At 46.2% G+C, this 16,761-nt stretch overlaps 1 protein-coding gene across 4 annotated transcripts in view; it reads left to right on the top strand.

Moving 5' to 3' along the window:
• PROSER2 (proline and serine rich 2) overlaps window positions 1-16,476 on the top strand; it is a 45,959-nt gene extending 29,483 nt beyond the window's left edge. For all 4 annotated transcript variants that reach the window (XM_021696704.1, XM_021696705.1, XM_021696703.1 and 1 more), the window contains exons 3-4: window positions 11,679-11,919; window positions 13,575-16,476. In XM_021696704.1, coding sequence (XP_021552379.1) covers window positions 11,679-11,919; window positions 13,575-14,587 — 1,254 coding nt within the window. In that variant the 3' untranslated portion in view covers window positions 14,588-16,476. The remainder of the gene's footprint in view (window positions 1-11,678; window positions 11,920-13,574) is intronic.
• The last annotated feature ends 285 nt before the right edge of the window (window positions 16,477-16,761 follow it).

Below are 16,761 nucleotides of genomic sequence, written 5' to 3'. Positions count from 1 at the left end.
AAAAGTCTGTCATCCAGGGGTGCCTGAACGGCTCAGTGGGTGGAGCACCAACTCTTGATTTGGGCTCAGGTCATGGTCTCGGGGTCGTGAGTTCAAGCCCCAGGTCGAGCTCCAAGCTCAACACAGAGTCTGCTTGAGATTTTCTCTCTTCCTCTCCCTCTGCCCCTCCCCCTGCTCATGCTCTCTCGCTCTCTCAAATAAATAAATAAAATCTTTTTAAAAATTTAAAAATAAAACCTTAGAAGTCTGTCATCCAGCTTATCTGGTTGTTCCTCTCAGAGCTCCACTGGGACTAGGTAGACATTTCTTCTGTCATCTTCATGTAGGAGTGGACAGACATCCGCAAGACCAGGACTTTGTCCTCCTCATGGGACACATGTATAGCATCCGGTACAATTACTTTAGTAGACTTAGCGTTTTGAATTTTCTGGTTTGAATATAATAGAAATTATTTCTTCACAATTATAAAGTACATATTAGGGTAGAAATATATGTACTCTCATTCTTTTTTTTTTTTTTTTAAGATTTTATTTATTTATTTGTCAGAGAGACAGAACACAAGCAGGGGGAGAGGCAGGCAGAGGGAGAAGCAGGCTCCCCGCCAAGCAGGGAGCCCGATGTGGGACTCGATCCCAGGACCCCGGGATCATGACCTGAGCCGAAGGCAGCTGCTTAACGGACTGAGCCACCCAGGCATCCCAGTACTCTCACATTCTTAAACAAAATGGTGTTTCCCTTGGAGACTTACAGACATTACCTGAAGTCAGCATGCGGGGTAGAATGGGGGGGGAGGTATGGTTTTCTAGAGAGTTCTTATAGATCTGGAGATTGATAGCCCAAATTGGTACATTAAAAACACCATTCATAGAAAGGGAATTTAAGGGGCGCCTGAGTGGCTCAGTCGTTGGCGTCTGGCTTCAGCTTGGGTCGTGATCCTGGGGTCCTGGGATTGAGCCCCGCATTAGGCTCCCTGCTCAGCGGGGGGCCGGCTTCTCCCTCCCCCAACCTCCCTGCTTGTGTTCCTTCTTTCGCTTTGTCTCTCTCTGTCAAATAAATAAATAAAATCTTTTTTTTTTTTAAAGGGAATTTAAAAAAATTTTTGGGCTGTCAGCCTATTTCCTTCCAAATACTAACACAATTCTTCAATTCCCTTCTTCATTTCCTATCTACTTAGTTCTTTGGGACTAAGTTAGCAAATGCCGCTTCCAAAAGGCCCATCGGCGAAGCAGGGACCACCACTGCCAGGGCTCCCTCCCTCCTCCACGGGGGCCACGAGGCCCCTGCCTTCCTTGTTGTTGTTTTCACTCTCTGACCGCTCTATTGAGGTATCGTGCACATACCAGACAGTTCACCCGTTTAAAGTATGCCCGTCGGTGGTTTCTAGTAGATTCCCAGAGTTCGGCAACCATCATCACAATCACATTTAGAACATATTCTCCACCCCCAGAGAAACCCCTGCACCCAGTAGCAGTCATTCCCTGTTTCCCCCAACTCCCTCAGCGCTGAGCAAACACTCACCTACTTCCTGGCTCTATCGACTTGCCTATTCTCAGTCCCCTGCTTTTCATGCTCTGCCTCTTCACCAAGGCCCGTGCCTTCCTCTTGCCTTCCTCTTGTCTGAGGAGGCTGCAGCACCAGCATCTCCGGGGAACTGGAGGAGTAGATAGGAACCCTCTCGCACAAGGGCACGCACCCCTTTTCTGGCCCTGAATACCCTGCTCCCTTGCCCTTGGCACTGCGGCTTTTCTTGGTTTCTGCCTTCATTCCTCTCCCAGGTGTAGGCAGAGGGGGGTTCATGTGGAGGGCAGCTTCTTGTTTGGGGAATTAGGCAGCAGACGGAGCCCACAGCTCTTTTTGGCTCTGCCCCTTAGGTCAGCACTCCAGGCCAGGCAGAGCACAGACACAGTGCGTGGGGATACACGCCAGCCTCACGGCCTGTATGTGCTCCGGCCTCTAACTCCAGGGAGAGACCTCAGATGGGTTGGGGATGCAAGAATCTGAGTCTTCCAGGACCCAGGCCTCTGATCTTGAATAAGTATGTGATTAGAAACAGAAATGAATCTGATAAAACAAAAAAGCAAGAACAGACTAGTCGTAGTCTTGGCTACTCTACTGAGTAGTCATATGACCCTTGGGGTCATTTCACTGGCCCTGAGCCCAGCGTTCACATCTTCCAGTGATGGAGCGGGGCTGACTGATCTGTGTGTTGTGTCTTTCAGCCTATGGGTCCTACAGCCTGCCCAAGAACACAGAATGGTTGTGTAGGAGCTGCCCTTTCTAAGCCCATTTTCCAAATGCCATCTTACGTTGGGATTTCTTGCTCAGAGGTTGGATTAGATCTGTGGGGCTTATATACGCTGTTCATAGTTTCTGCCCCTCACTCAGTGTGGGAAGTTGGCATGTGTCTTAAGCTGAAGGTGTGTTGCAGGCCAGTTGCCCATTTAATTCTGCTGTCTGTACACCTAACCAAAATAGATTATCTAAAAATCTTGTGCATAGCCCTATTGAAACACTGAGTTGGGAAAGGCAAAGTAGGAGGAAGAGGGAAGAGAGCATTAATTTATTTCCTTAGACATTTTGTTTGGTTATGGTTGTTATCATCATCACATCATCCTAACAACATCCGTGATGGTTGTAATTATTAACTACAGGGACCTTTGTTATGCTAAGAGCCCTAATGATTTTTAGACTTGCAAGTTTTTTTCCATTGAATCACTGAGCTAAACTACTCTGCATGGATAGGAGAAACATTTGAAATGTCTTCGGGTGAGTCTGGGAAAGCAGGAGAGTTAGGAGCGTGTGTGCTGAACGGATGGGGGGCAGGATGGTCTGGCAAGAATAAGGTGTGTAGAGAACAGATGAGGCAGGAATGCCCTACACCATCCATGGTGACCCTCCAGATGATCCCACCAGTCTTCAAGAAACTAGAAAAATCACAATATGAATGGTGTCGCTGGATTTCGTATGAAGCTTTCCTGTTCTGGTTGCCAGAGGGACAAAGCAGACAGACGTGTGAAGAGGCAGCTGACATTTTGGTCCCATGACAAGACCGCCTGTAAGCTCTGGGGTGGTCTGGGGGAGGGGGCATCGGCTATATGAGGCTCCTTTTTAAGTGTGAAGTCTAGTAGAGCTGGAAAGCTGGATGATGAACAACTGTAGTTGATAATTTAAATGAGGAGCTGATTCTACATTTTAAATCTCTCTGAAATCCCACCTCCTTCTCTCTCTTCCCATCACCCCTGCTCTGGTTTAGGTGACCTTGAAGTCTCACCCAGATTGCTCCCCACATTCGATATTTCCCACATGATAGGCAACATGATCTCTCAAACACAGATTTACCTACCCCGTGTCCCTTTGTGTTTGACTCTCACCCACTTCTTTCAGATTATTGGCAGATATCATTTCCTCGCCCAAGTGTTCCAGATCAGACCCCTTCCCCAAAAGTGTGGATTGACACCCATTTCCTTAATACCCTGTGGTCACTTCATTGGAGCCATTTCCAGACTCTGAAGTAACTACTTCTTTTCTTATCTAAAGCCCTCATTAGATGGTCAAGTAGACAGCAAGAACATTATTTACACTGTTATATTTACATTGCCTGATGCTTAGTAGATGCTCAAATATTTGAATGTCTGATTCAACAGATGCTATGGAGTCGGCTGGAGGGGTGGTGACATTGGAGGTGTGGTGACCACGAAGGATAGGTCAGATGTGGCCATGCGGAGACAGGCACTGCTGACATGAAAAGGCACAGGAGGTGGCAGGTGGTTTGATGTGATTAGAGCATAGAGCACGAGTTGGAAGACCACAGCCTGTAGGTCAACTCTGGCCCCCCATCTGATTTTGTAAATAAAGATTTATTGTAACAAAGCTAGGCTTGTTCATTAACACACTGTCTATAACTTTCGCACTACATGGACAGAGTTGAGTAGTTGTCACCATAAAGCTTTCAAAGCCCAAAATATTTACTCCCTGCCCTTACAGAAAAAGTAACCACCCCTGGAATAGAGTATAAAGGGGAGAGTAGTAGGAGATGAAATTTGAAAAGTAGGTAGGGCCAGATACTGGAATTCTCAGAATAAAGTGTAAATTCCTTAGTCACATGTTCTGTAGATGATGGTACTGGGTTTTTTATTTTTATTTTTTTAAAAGATTTTGTTTATTTGTCAGAGAGAGAGAGAGAGAGCACAAGCAGGGGGAGTGGCAAAGGGATAAGCAGGCTCCCCGCTGAGCAAGGAGCCTAATGTGGGACTCGATCCCAGAACCCTGGGATCATGACCTGAGCCAAAGGCAGATGCTTAACTGACTGAGCCACCCAGGCATCCCCGTACTGGGTTTTTAAAAACCCATTTCTCTTTCCCTTGGTCCAGCACTCAATAGAAAATACTCAGTCAGGAACACTTTATGTCCATTTTCCCTCATGGTACCCTGCCCCTCTTCTAATGCCCCTGACACTGACCTTGTTCTTAGAGAGAATAATGAAGCTCTCAGGGACTATCCACTGCTAGGTATGCAGACTGATCGAATTACACAGACCTAGTTAATATGAACCTGCTCTAATTTCAGCTGGATAAAAAGTATTCTTAAATTTAGTCTTTCCTCTCCCCCACCCCCACCCCCACAAAAATCTCAGGAAAGGTGGACTGAAAAGATAAGCTAGGAACTAAAATTAAAATCTTAGGGCATATTGTTTCAAAGTTGACATTTAAAAAGAAGGGTATACAAAACCTGATCACAAAGAAAGGAAAACGACAAGCCAATCGGTCTTGTGAATACAGATGCAGAAATTCCAAACAAAATATTAGCAAATCAAATTCAGCGATTATAAAAAAGATAACATCACGACCAGATTGGACTTGTTCCAAGGATGCAAGGTTGGTTTCATGTTTGAAAATCAATCATTGTAATTCAGTTCATTAACAGAAGAAAAGAGGAGAAGTATATCACGACCAGATTGGACTTGTTCCAAGGATGCAAGGTTGGTTTCATGTTTGAAAATCAATCATTGTAATTCAGTTCATTAACAGAAGAAAAGAGGAGAAGTATATAATCATGCCTCCTCAGCCTTCTCAGCCAGATTGTTCTTTCTGTGGGGAGCTGTCCCGTGTGCTGTAGGCTATAGATCGCTCCACCCGCTAAATGCCGGTGACACCCACCCAGTTGCGACAACCAAAAGTGACTCCAGACATTGCCAAATGCCCTGTGAAGAGCAACGTCACCCCCAGCTGAGGATCACTCTAATACATAAAGAAAATGATTTGACAAAATTCAAATCCCATTCATTATGTTAAAACCAACATACTCAGCTACTCAGCAAACTAGGAATAGAAGAAAAATTTCTTAATCTGATAAAAATAATTTTTAAAAAAAAATCTACAACAGGGGCGCCTGACTGGTTCAGTTGATGGAGTGTGGGACTCTTGATCTCAGGGTTGTGAGTTCGAGCCCCAGTTTGGGGGTAGACTTTACTTAAAAATAAATAAACAATAAAACTTTAAAAAAAAAACCCTATGGCAAACATTATACTTGATGGAGAAATATTGAAAGCTTTCTCTCTGATACTGGGACCAAGACATAAAACTTTAAAAAAAAAAAACCCTATGGCAAAGATGCCGTTTCTATTCAGCTGACTTGAGAACCCAGCTGGTACGATAAGGCAAATGACAAAAATGAATGGGTCACAAAAGGAATGGAAAGGAGGAAATATAAATCTCTCATTTACAGACACCACTGTGTATGTAGAAAATTGAAAACAATCTACAAATAAACTGTCCAGATCACACAGCAAATCGGTTGAATTTACTTATTACAAGATCAGTGTACTTTATATTTCTGTATACCAGCAGCAATTAGAAAAATTTTAGAGTGACACCATTTAGGCGTGCCTGCTGATTCAGTCGATGGAGCATGCAACTCTTGATCTCTGGGTCGTGAGTTTGAGCCCCACGTTGGGTGTAGAGTTTACTTAAAAAAAACAACTAAAAATTAAAAAAAATTTTTTTTAAAGTGACAACATTTATATTAGCTTCAAAAAACATCAAATACTGGGGCACCTGGGTGGCTCAGTCGTTAAGCGTCTGCCTTCGGCTCAGGTCATGATCCCAGGGTCCTGGGATCGAGCCCCGCATCGGGCTCCTTGCTTGGCCGGGAGCCTGCTTCTCCTTCTCCCACTCCCCCTGCTTGTGTTCCCTCTCTCACTGTGTCTCTCTCTGTCAGATAAATAAATAAAATCTTAAAAAAAAAACAAAACCGTCAAATACCTAAGAAGACATATAATGACAACTGCACAAAATCTCAGACTTGACACTCTAAGACATTCTTGAGGAAAGTTGAAGAACCAAATCAATGCCTATCTAATGTTAGTGCATCAGTATTTCCCAGAGTGTATGTTAATGCACAGACCTGAGGCCCTTAATGCTTTTGATTCAGCAGATCTGAGGTAGGGCCCAAGAATTTGTAGTCCTAGGTGCTGTGCCGAGGTTCTGCGGTTGCTGGTGAAAGGACCACAGCTCGAGAGCCACTAATCTAAGTAAGTAAGGGTGTATACCATATTCGAGGATTCAAAAAACACTGGAAAATTCAGTTCTCCTCAGTTTGAGGAACTGCTGTTAGTTCCAAAGTCCCAGCAGAGGGTGTGTGTGTATCTGGGTGTATGGAAACTGACAAGCTGAATCTAAAATTTACATGGAAATAAAAAGGGCCAAAAGAGCTAGTGCAGACTTAGAGAAGAATGGCAAAACTGGAAGGCTTTAAACTGCCAGATAGCGACTTATAATAATTAAAACAGTGTTTAAGGGGCACCTGGGTGGCTCAGTCGGTTAAGCGTCTGCCTTCAGCTCAGGTCATGATCTCGGGGTCCTGGGATCGAGCCCCACATTGGGCTCCCTGCTCAGCAGAGAGTCTGTTTCTCCCTTTCTCTCTGGCCCTGAACCCAACCCCACCCCTGCTCGTGCTCTCTCTCACTCGCTGTCTCTCTCTCTCAAATAAATAAATGAAATCTTTAAAAAAATAGAACTGTTTAATTGGTATACAAATAGACAAGTAGACAGACAGATAAGAGAATTCATAAACAGACCCAACACGTCCAAGGGGACCTGTAGGGGAGAAAGGACGGTCTTTCCAAGGCATGGTGCTGGAACAATTGGGTATCACTTTAGAAAACAAAGACTCTTGACCTCACACCATACACAGAAGTTCATTCCAGATGAATTGTAGCACTGAATAGCAGAAGCCTATCCGACCAGAATGGCTATCCACCGTTACTGCAGTGAATAGCAGCGAATAGCCAGTGAATAGCAGAAGATATTTGCAATAAATATATCCAACAAATGGTGTCTATCTAGTACGTGTAGTACTATATTTTTTATTTTTTTATTTTTATTTTTAAAGATTTTATTTATTTATTTGAGAAAGAGAGAGAGAGAGAAACAGCATGAGAGGGGAGAGGGTCAGAGGGAGAAGCAGGCTCCCCGCCGAGCCAGGAGCCCGATGTGGGACTCGATCCCAGGACTCCGGGACCATGACCTGAGCCGAAGGCAGTTGCTTAACCAACTGAGCCACCCAGGCGCCCAGTACTATATTTTTTAAAAGACAACTTGATAGAAAGACGAACAGGCAGCACTTTGTAAGAGCATCTCCAAATAGCCAGCTAAGTATTATGAAAAAAAAAAAGTACAACACTGTTTTCTTGGGAGCGGATGGAAAATCACAATGGGATGCTGGTGCGTGCCTGCCACGGAAGGAGAGCCAGCAGGCCTGCGGGCGGGAGCGCGCTTGGGACAAGCACTCGGGAGAGCTGTTTGTCGTGTCTACCAAAGCAGACACACCTGTGACCCCGCAGTGGTATGTGGCTTTATATCTGGCGGGTGTGTGTAGCTGCTTCTCCCTGGCCGTGCTCCGCTCTGTCTGCTAACCCAGCCAGCCCATGCCATTCCGTCTGTCTGCCCACCGAACCCGGCTGTGGGCAGTCACCTTGCCCGGAGTCCTCCTGCCTTCAGGATTAAACTAATATAGCCAAGCCGGCTTGAGAAATTTGCATGTATTCTCGGGTTAATCATACCAAAAACAAAGGAATGCCTTAAACCGTCTCTAAATTTGTAAAGCCTGCAGGCTCTCTGATGGACCTGGGAGTCAGGTGCTTTGGGTGGGTGGGCATTTGTGTAACCTCTCAGATCCCAATGTGAAAAGCATTCTCCTGCACCACCTGGGTCAACAATTTTTTTTTTTCATTTTATTTTAAGTAGGCTCCACGCCGAGCGTGGAACCCAACGTGGGGCTTGAACTCACGACCCTGAGATCAAGAGCTGAGCTGAGATCAAGAGTCAGATGCTTAACCGATGAAGCCACACCCAGGTGCCACCCACCCACCTCATGCCCCCGCTGGGGTCAGCTGTTAATCATGTTTGCTTCCACCACTTTTTTTGTTGTTTTATCAAAGTTTGCACTCATAGAGGGTCAAGTAGGTTCACAGGGTTATGAAAAGCACCCTCCTCCCACTTCCTACTCACTAGAAGACATGACTTTTTTCTTTAAGATTTTATTTGAGAGAGAGGGAGCAAGCAAGAGAGAGAGAGAGAGCACGAGCCTGGCGGGTACAGAGGGAGAGGGAGAAGCAGACTCCCCACGGAGAAGGGAGCCCGATGCAGGACTGGATCCCAGGACCCCGGGATCATGACCTGAGCCCAAAGCAGACACTTAACCGACTGAGCCACCCAGGTGCCCCTAGAGGACATAGTTTTTAACTCACCCCGTTTCTTTGTTATTTGACTTCACACCCTCCCACTGCCACTATCGACATTTTACTATGTATCTTTATCCTTTCGGTATTTCTTGTGTGGGGGTAAATATTAAGTCTGCATATATTTAAGTCAAATTGAGAAAGCGCCATTTTTCCATATGCATTTTTTCCACTTAGCTTTCTATTCTTTTGAAAACACTGTTTATTATTCTATCTGTGAAGGTGCCTTGATTTGTTTAACCACACCCTTATTGTTGGGCATTTTCGGTGGTTTCTTGTTTTGTTTGTTTTCTTGCTACTATGAATGCGAATATAATTCATATGTCTGTGTGTGTATGTGTGCTTATTACTATAGGCAAATAGATTCATAGATATATGCCTTTTCTCATAACTTTAGTTTTCTGTGGTTAATAACTGTGCAGGTTTTATTTGCTTGCTTCGCATTCTTCACCCCCTGGAGTGCTCTGCACTGGACTGGTTGTTCACTGCACCGTTGACATCCTGGCGATGTCACCAGCGTCCTGGGATTCCCTCTGGCTTTCTCTCATTCTCTCCTGGTCCCCAGCTCCCATGTCTTTGTTTACTCCTTTGTCTGGGGGAGCAACCCCACTCCCCACCACCCTGCAGAAGCTTCGTGAGAAAGGCATACGTGGGAGATCCATTGTGTAGACCTCACCTGTCTTAAAAGCATCTTTATTTTACTACCGCCTTAATTTGGTTAGGCATAAAATTCTAGTTCTCAATTCACTCAGAATTTTGAAGGAATCATGACGTTGTTTTCTGGCTTCTGATATCGCTGCCGGGAAGTCTGTTGCTGTTTCGATTCTTGGTCTTTTGTCTTGTGACCTGATGTTCACTCTGGAAAGATTTTGGGATCTTGGTCTTCAGCATCCTGAGATTTCAGTGATGTGCCTTGACATAGGTCTGTTTCATTCTTGTTCATTATGTTGTTCTAATGGTGACTTTTGTATCTGGAAACTCAGAGCCTTCAGTTGAGGGTCCTCTCCTTGAATTCCTTTACTTATTTTGATACTCTCTTCCCCTCTACTTTTCTGATTTATTTTTCTGGATCTCTCATTATCAGATGTTGGCCTCCCATACTTATTCTCTAATTTTCTTGTCTTCCCTGTTTTGTTTTTTTTTTTAATTGTCTATTTACTCATTTCTCTACTTTATCTTGTAGGCTTTGATTTCATTTTTCAGTTCTGCTGTCCTAGTGTTAATTTGTAAGAGCTGTTTTTGGTCCTCTGGGTTTTTGTTTTAAGAGCATTCTATTCTTGATGGATTCAGTATCTCCTCATCTCTCTGAGAACATTAATAGTCCTCTTTTAGAAATTGTTATCAATTCTGCATAGTTTGTTTTTGTAAGTTGCTTTCTTTTCCTTTTTGTTTGTTCGGGTATGTCTTTCATGGTAAAGGGTTTTCTCAGCTGCTCAGTTTCTGCGTGTGCACATATTTAAGAGAGGATGTTGAGAAGCTGATTAGAAATTCTATGTGGGGGTTTGGTGACTGTGCTCTTCATCTGAAGGGGGAATCTTGCTGAGCTGCTTCATTGGGGAACCCATAGGGTCGGCCCCTTTGGGCCCTTGGACATTCAGATGCCCCAGGGAAGACTTCTGGGTTTCTGTCCACAGGGCATCTGTTTGGCTTCATTTACTCCCCATTTCCATCACGATCCTTCATGATCAGCTCTCTTCAAATCTCTCTTTTACCTTCTTTAAGAAAAAACATCTAGTTTTCTGCCGGGGTGACCTCATTCCTGCTAAACCAATTCTGCTCTTTCCACCGTCCTCTTGGCCTCCCCTCCCAGAACTGCTCTGCACCCCCAGTGCCTGAGCGGAGGGCGGGGGGACTCCGCTGTCTTCAGAAGGGTGGTCACTGGCATCTGTGGCTGCCGGCTGAAACCCAGCTTCCCTGGGTCTTTGGAGTCGGTTACACCTGTCTTGCTACTGCCTAACTTCCCACATTCCGTGGCTGATGTCTCCTTTCCCATTATTTTTGTCTTTGTGATTTGTGCCTTTAAAACAATAAATCCCAGGGCGCCTGGGTGGCTCAGTCAGTTAAGCGTCTGCCTTCGGCTCAGGTCACGATCCCGGGGTCCTGGGATCGAGTCCTGCATTGGGCTCCCTGCTCAGCAGGGAGTCTGCTTCTCCTCTTCCTCTCCCCCCTGCTTGTGATCTCTCTCTCATGCTCTCAAATAAATAAAATCTTTAAAAAAAATAATGTTTTAGGGGCGCCTGCATGGCTCAGTCGTTAAGCGTCTGCCTTCGGCTCAGGTCGAGATCCCAGGGTCCTGGGATCGAGCCCCGCATCGGGCTCCCTGCTTGGCGGGAAGCCTGCTTCTCCCTCTCCCACTCCCCCTGCTTGTGTTCCCTCTCTCACTGTCTCTCTCTTTGTCAAAAAATAAAAAAATAAAATCTTTAAAAAAAAAAAGCTATGTACTAATCAAATATCCTTCCAATTTAATAAATAAATAAATAAAAATAAATCCCGTTGTTTTAGTGAGGTTTCCAGAGGAAGAGGACATAAATATGTGCATTCACGTCACTATCTTCAACCAGAGATGTCCCCCACTGCTATTATGGGAAGACGTCTGAGAGCAGTCAGTTGAGAACAGTGTTCCAAGGAGGTTTGAAGAAGAATTATTTTTTTGGTCATTGACTCACCAGGAACCATTAGGCTAGAGCTGTTAATAGGTTCTAAGACCCTGTATTTGCTGTAGCTTCTTGGCAATGTTCTTTTTCATGCAGGAACAATGGGGAGGGACATGTTTGTCCATGGGGCCCCCTGAATGGCAACTTTCCCCAACCGGAACTCTGAGAGTCGCGTGGATTCTACCCGGGGCTCTGCACAGATCCCGACTTTGTCTTATTTTTTCTCTCCAGCAAGATGACTGTTTGTTTTATCCCTTCTATTCCCAATCCCCCCACCTGTTGTATAGGATGATGAGAGCCTGAAGTACCTGACCCATGAGGAAAAGGATGTCATCCTGTTTTTTGAAGAGACCATTGATTCCCTGGAAGACGACTTTGAAGAGCAAGTCCTGTGTGATGGCCACTCTCTGGGGTCTCTGGGAGAGCGTGCTTCCGGTCAGTCCGAGCCAGGAGAGGTCACTGATTTAGTGCAGCCAGCACCGGAGGCAGGGGAATCGGAGTGCCTCCCGGCTGGGACGGAAGCAGCAGGTGAGGAGCGAAGCCCAATCCCCAGGCCTCTGGCTTGGTTCGTTAGTGTCTTCGAGGACACTGTGGTCTTCCCCTGTGTGCGGCCAGTATGGATGCTGTGCGGCCTCATCAGGTTTTTGCAGGGTAGAAGTATGCTCTTGGTAGTTTGAGTGTCCAACCAAGTGGATGCTTTCATAGCGTATTAGGAGACAGCCCATGAAGGGAAATTCCAAAAGGGCCAAAATAAAGAATGAGACTAGCTGATCACACGAATCGATTTGTGTATGTATTAAAAGAAAAAGAAAATTGGAAATGACTTCCAGGTGTTAAGAATTCATTTTACGAAGAAAACAGACAAGGTACTTCTATTTTAGCCCTTGGGTTTGATCTCAGATTTTGAACAATCTTATACCCCTGTTTCTCTAGTATGACTTTTCAAAGTGGGAGTATTTGGACTGAAAAGTCCGCTGGTTCAGGAAAACCGGAAAAGAGCAGACAAGAGTTTGGCTCGGCATGTAATAGGTTGTAGGTTTGTAGGTTTGCTTGATTCAGGGCGGCCTCAAAGGAGAGGCATGCTTTTTGTCTTTTGAATCCTGTGAGACCAGACAGGATGGACGAGGTGGGATTGTCTGGCACTGTTTTTCCTGATTGGAAGAGATACTGGAAATCAATTTGGGCAAGGAGATGAGGATTGGAAGGATGAGGGAGAAACAGAAGGGAAAGGATTTTGGCTCTTACTACAAAACACTGCCTTTTGTCACAAGCCTCTAGAAATATATTGTCTTTTGTGTGTGTGTTGTGTGTGTGTGTGCAAGGCCGTGTGTTACATCAAATTTCATAGACCAGGGTTCTCGACTCCAGGTGTGGAGTTTCGTGTGCAGCCACGTCAGCAAAGGAGAGACTGAATAAGAATTTCCCATTTTTATCACACTTCTTTGAAGTGTAGTTCCTACAGCTAACTTGAACCTGCTGATCCTTTAAAAATGCCAGATCGTATACTTGTGCCAAGGGAAACACTTAGCGAGGGAAAGCCGCCCTGCCCATCTGTCTCTTACGTGACATTTTCACAACAGTTGCAAGTGCCTGCTTTGGCAGGCATTGTGTGAGATTCCAAGGATAGGGACAAATAAGATACGGCTTACAGTTCTGCAGCAAGAGACAGGTGCGTGCATGTAGGCACGGACAGCGTTGGGTGACCTGCCATCCGTATCTGGTAAGGATATTGCAAAGGCTCAGAGGCTGATGTATTGAGTTCTGCCCGGGGCTGTCTGACACATCCAGCTAGGCTTCATCTAGAAACACCTGATACGGGGGTGCTCCCCAACCTTCCCGCCTCCATTTCCCTTGGCAGTACCCCGTCCTAAGGCAGGTTGTTATTCCCTCCTGGTATGCGCGTCCTTAGAAGCCTGAATGCCCAGTGTGCATCCCAGGGGCTGAGCCTTCAGACCGGAGTCTTCCATGGTCACCGGCTGATGCCTTCTCATCACGTGGTGGTGAGACTCACCTAGAATGTTCTCCTTCACTGGGCCAGGGAGTTTAGCTGACGGGATGCTGACATTGCTGCTGACGTTGGCTTTATGTCCCTTGGAGGCCATCATAAATTCAGTGAGAAGGAAATAGGATGCATTTATTTTTACCTAAGGTGGGAGTTGATGAGGATTCTGCCTCCTTTTCAGGGGCTGGCCCTGTCGGGAAGGAAGACATTCCTGTCTTTGAAGGCAGGAACCCAGAAGCCAGGGGTCCCTCCTCGCCAGACTCCGCAGGCCCACAGACCCCTCCTGTGCCACCCTCTCAGCCTGTGGCCGCAGCGGCAGCGCCCCCCAGGAAAGAGCTGCCCGCCCCCATGCCCCCCGCAGAGCACCCCAAACTGCCCCGCTCCGTTCCTACCCCACTGGTAATCGCTCAGAAAATGTCTGAGAAGTTGGCAGGAAATGAAGTGCTTTCACCCACGTCCCCCTCCAAGGAGGGCAAGCCTGGGGACTGGAGGACACTGCCTTCGGGGGCCCCTCGGAACGGGGACCCCTTCCTGGGGCACAGACACACGGCCCAGCCCGCGCCCAAGATCCACCGCTTCCCAAGCAACATCAGCATGACCAACAGCGCGGGGAAGGAGTTCAACAAGACCATCTCCAAAGCAGCCGTCAGCGTGCAGGAGCGGAAGGCCCGGGTCTTGGCCAACATCAATGGCGTCTCTTTCCTGGCCTCCGGGGAAGCGGAATACCGGGCCCCCAGGGCTGATGTCACCGAGCAGGGGACGCACGGCCAGAGCAAGCCCCACCCCATCCACGAAACCGTGTCCACGCGGGCTGGCAGCCACGCCGGCACTCAGCAGCAGTCCAGAGGCGTGCAGACAGAACAGTGCCTGCCGTTGCCCAACGGCTTCCAGAGCATCCACGACGTCCTCAAGAGTGAGCCCAGTGCCTTCGTCGTCTCCACGGGAAAAACTGTCACCTTCCGTCCAGACCCGGTGCTTGCCGGCAAACTTGCCCGCCAGAATGCCAGCAGGAGCTTTTACGAGCACCGGCAGCCGGACTGTGGCCAGGATGCCAGGAAGCGGTCGGGTTCGCTGCCCAGGGCTGTTGGGTTCAGGCCCCAGGGCATCACCGTCCAGTTCTCCGGCCGCGGGTCCACGGAGGAGGCCCGCCGGGAGGCCCTGCGCAAGCTCGGACTTCTGAAGGAGAACTTGTGATGGAGGATGGGGTAGGGGGGCTGGAGAGGCACAATGGCCAGGCTTGTGAGGCCTAACATGGATGTGGCCGCCCGAGGAGCAGTGGCCACGGTTCCGGGGAGGACGACAGATGACAGGTGCCAGGACTCCGCGGGCCGGGCGGAGGGAGTGGGGACAGGAAGTGCCACCCAACTCCGCTGCCACATCTGAGCAGGGCGATCCTTCTGGGAGAGTCCGGCCCTGTATCTTGTCTTCCTTTTTCCAGGAGCTCAGAGAAGAACCCTAAAAACCCTAAATGCCATATGCCTTTTTTTTGGATTTAGAAGGAGGGGGATTGGGTCTGATTTGTTATTCTCCCGTCTCTCATCTAGACTCTTACCCCAAGGACGTGTGACACCCAAGCCAGGTTAGATCTCTTACATTCAATTATCCATGAAAGGGATTTTCTCTTCCTTTTCTCTGTTTCCTAAAACAGAAATGCCTGTTCAATTTTCATAACATCCCAAAGCATCTCCTTTGGTTTTTCTGTTTGTTTTTCAGGGGTAAAGTTTGGTGTGTTAACCCTAGATGTGTCTTTGTTTCTGGATATGATTTGGTTTGCCCATTTGTGTGTTTTGTTTTTTTTTTTAATTGAAAATTGAACACTTCAGAGTATGATTTACTGTAATTTTGCGTTACGGGAGTGGAATTGAAAGGTTGGATTTGGAAAAGGTAATTTTCAGGAAGCAAGTCCCATCAGACTGCGGGGGCTTTGTCACTGGGAAATATGTGGGTGAGCGTGAATGGTGTATATACCTGTACATGATGTGTGTTTACAGAAATGTGTTCACACGCACATACATGCGTGAGTCCACATCTGCAAACTTCTTAAGACCCTTTCAAGTGACTACAGGATGCAAGCCCTTCCCTCTCTCTTGACGGATGCGACCATCGCAGCTGTGACGGGACACAGAGATCGGAACCTCTAAGGGCACATCTCCATTGTCTCCACAATCACCCATGTGTCGCTCTGTACCCAACGAAGGTAATATTCCAAATAGGCTTCCAGAGAAGCAAGACAGTTCCTTCTGATTTCAATTTATCACCCAATTCTAGTTGTGCATGTTGCAAGGTAGCCAGTAAACAGAAGGAAACGAAAACATTCTTGAGATCCCTCATGTTCTGTGAGTAAGATCGCAGGATTAGCTTTAAAGGGGAAAAATCCCCCAGCAAACTAGGTTCCACAGTCTGAGAAGAACTGCTTTTCTCCCAGACTGTGTGTCACATGCTGAGTTGTAGCCACAAGCATTATTATTAAAACTATTTAAGGCTGGAGTCTTAAGCCTCTAAAAATAGACTGGGAAGGGCCCCAGTTGCAAGTCACGCCCTTCTGTTATATCTCAGCCAATGTCACAGACTCGGTTTCCTCCTGTTGAGTATTATTTAAATTAAAATTTTTAAATGCGCCGTAAAGCACGTCTTTCATAGTATTCAATTTGCCTTGTAAGTTCCATAAAATGATGGTCATTTTTTTCCTTAGAACTATGGTATTTAGTGTCTCATCCAGCCCGTGTCTTCCTGAAATAATCTTATAGATTCTCGATGGTCTTAATTTAAATAGGTGCTTTGATTTTACAGGTTTTTAAAATAGTTTTTATTGTGCTCCTGTTTGTATTGGATTTTGTTTGAAGAATTTTTGAGGGCTGTATTACCTTTCACAAAGTGAGATGCCATACACAGTGTTTAAAAATAGAGGGTCTTGATATGGCTAACATTTTAAATATCCTTTAAATATGAGAATTATCTCTATCCTATGACTTCACTGTATGATTAAGGTCAACGTGACTATATTTGTTCTCACAATGTCATTTTTGAAAAATAAATTTAGAGATTTATCTTAAGTATAAACAGCTTTGTTTTTGCATTTTATACTTGGCGCTCAGTTATTTTCTTTTAAATGGTTACATCCTTCTCTTGTATTTATTCATAATTATACTGGCTATTACTCTGGCCATTTCTTGTGCCCAAAACCCTAGTAATTAAAGCCATGTGTTTTTTACGAGGTTCAAATGATAGCTGTTAATGCAGTAACCTGTATATGTATCATGTTAACAAAAACATCTAGTTTGGGCACGGCTGGGTGGCTCAGTCGGTGCAGCGTCTGCCTTCAGCTCAAGTCATGATCCCGGGGTCCTGGGATCGAGTCCCGCATGGGG

Source organism: Neomonachus schauinslandi, chromosome 5, assembly GCF_002201575.2.
Source record: "Neomonachus schauinslandi chromosome 5, ASM220157v2, whole genome shotgun sequence".
NCBI lineage: Eukaryota > Metazoa > Chordata > Mammalia > Carnivora > Phocidae > Neomonachus > Neomonachus schauinslandi.
Note: the sequence above shows the minus strand (reverse complement) of the source record. Positions and strands in the feature narration are given on the sequence as shown.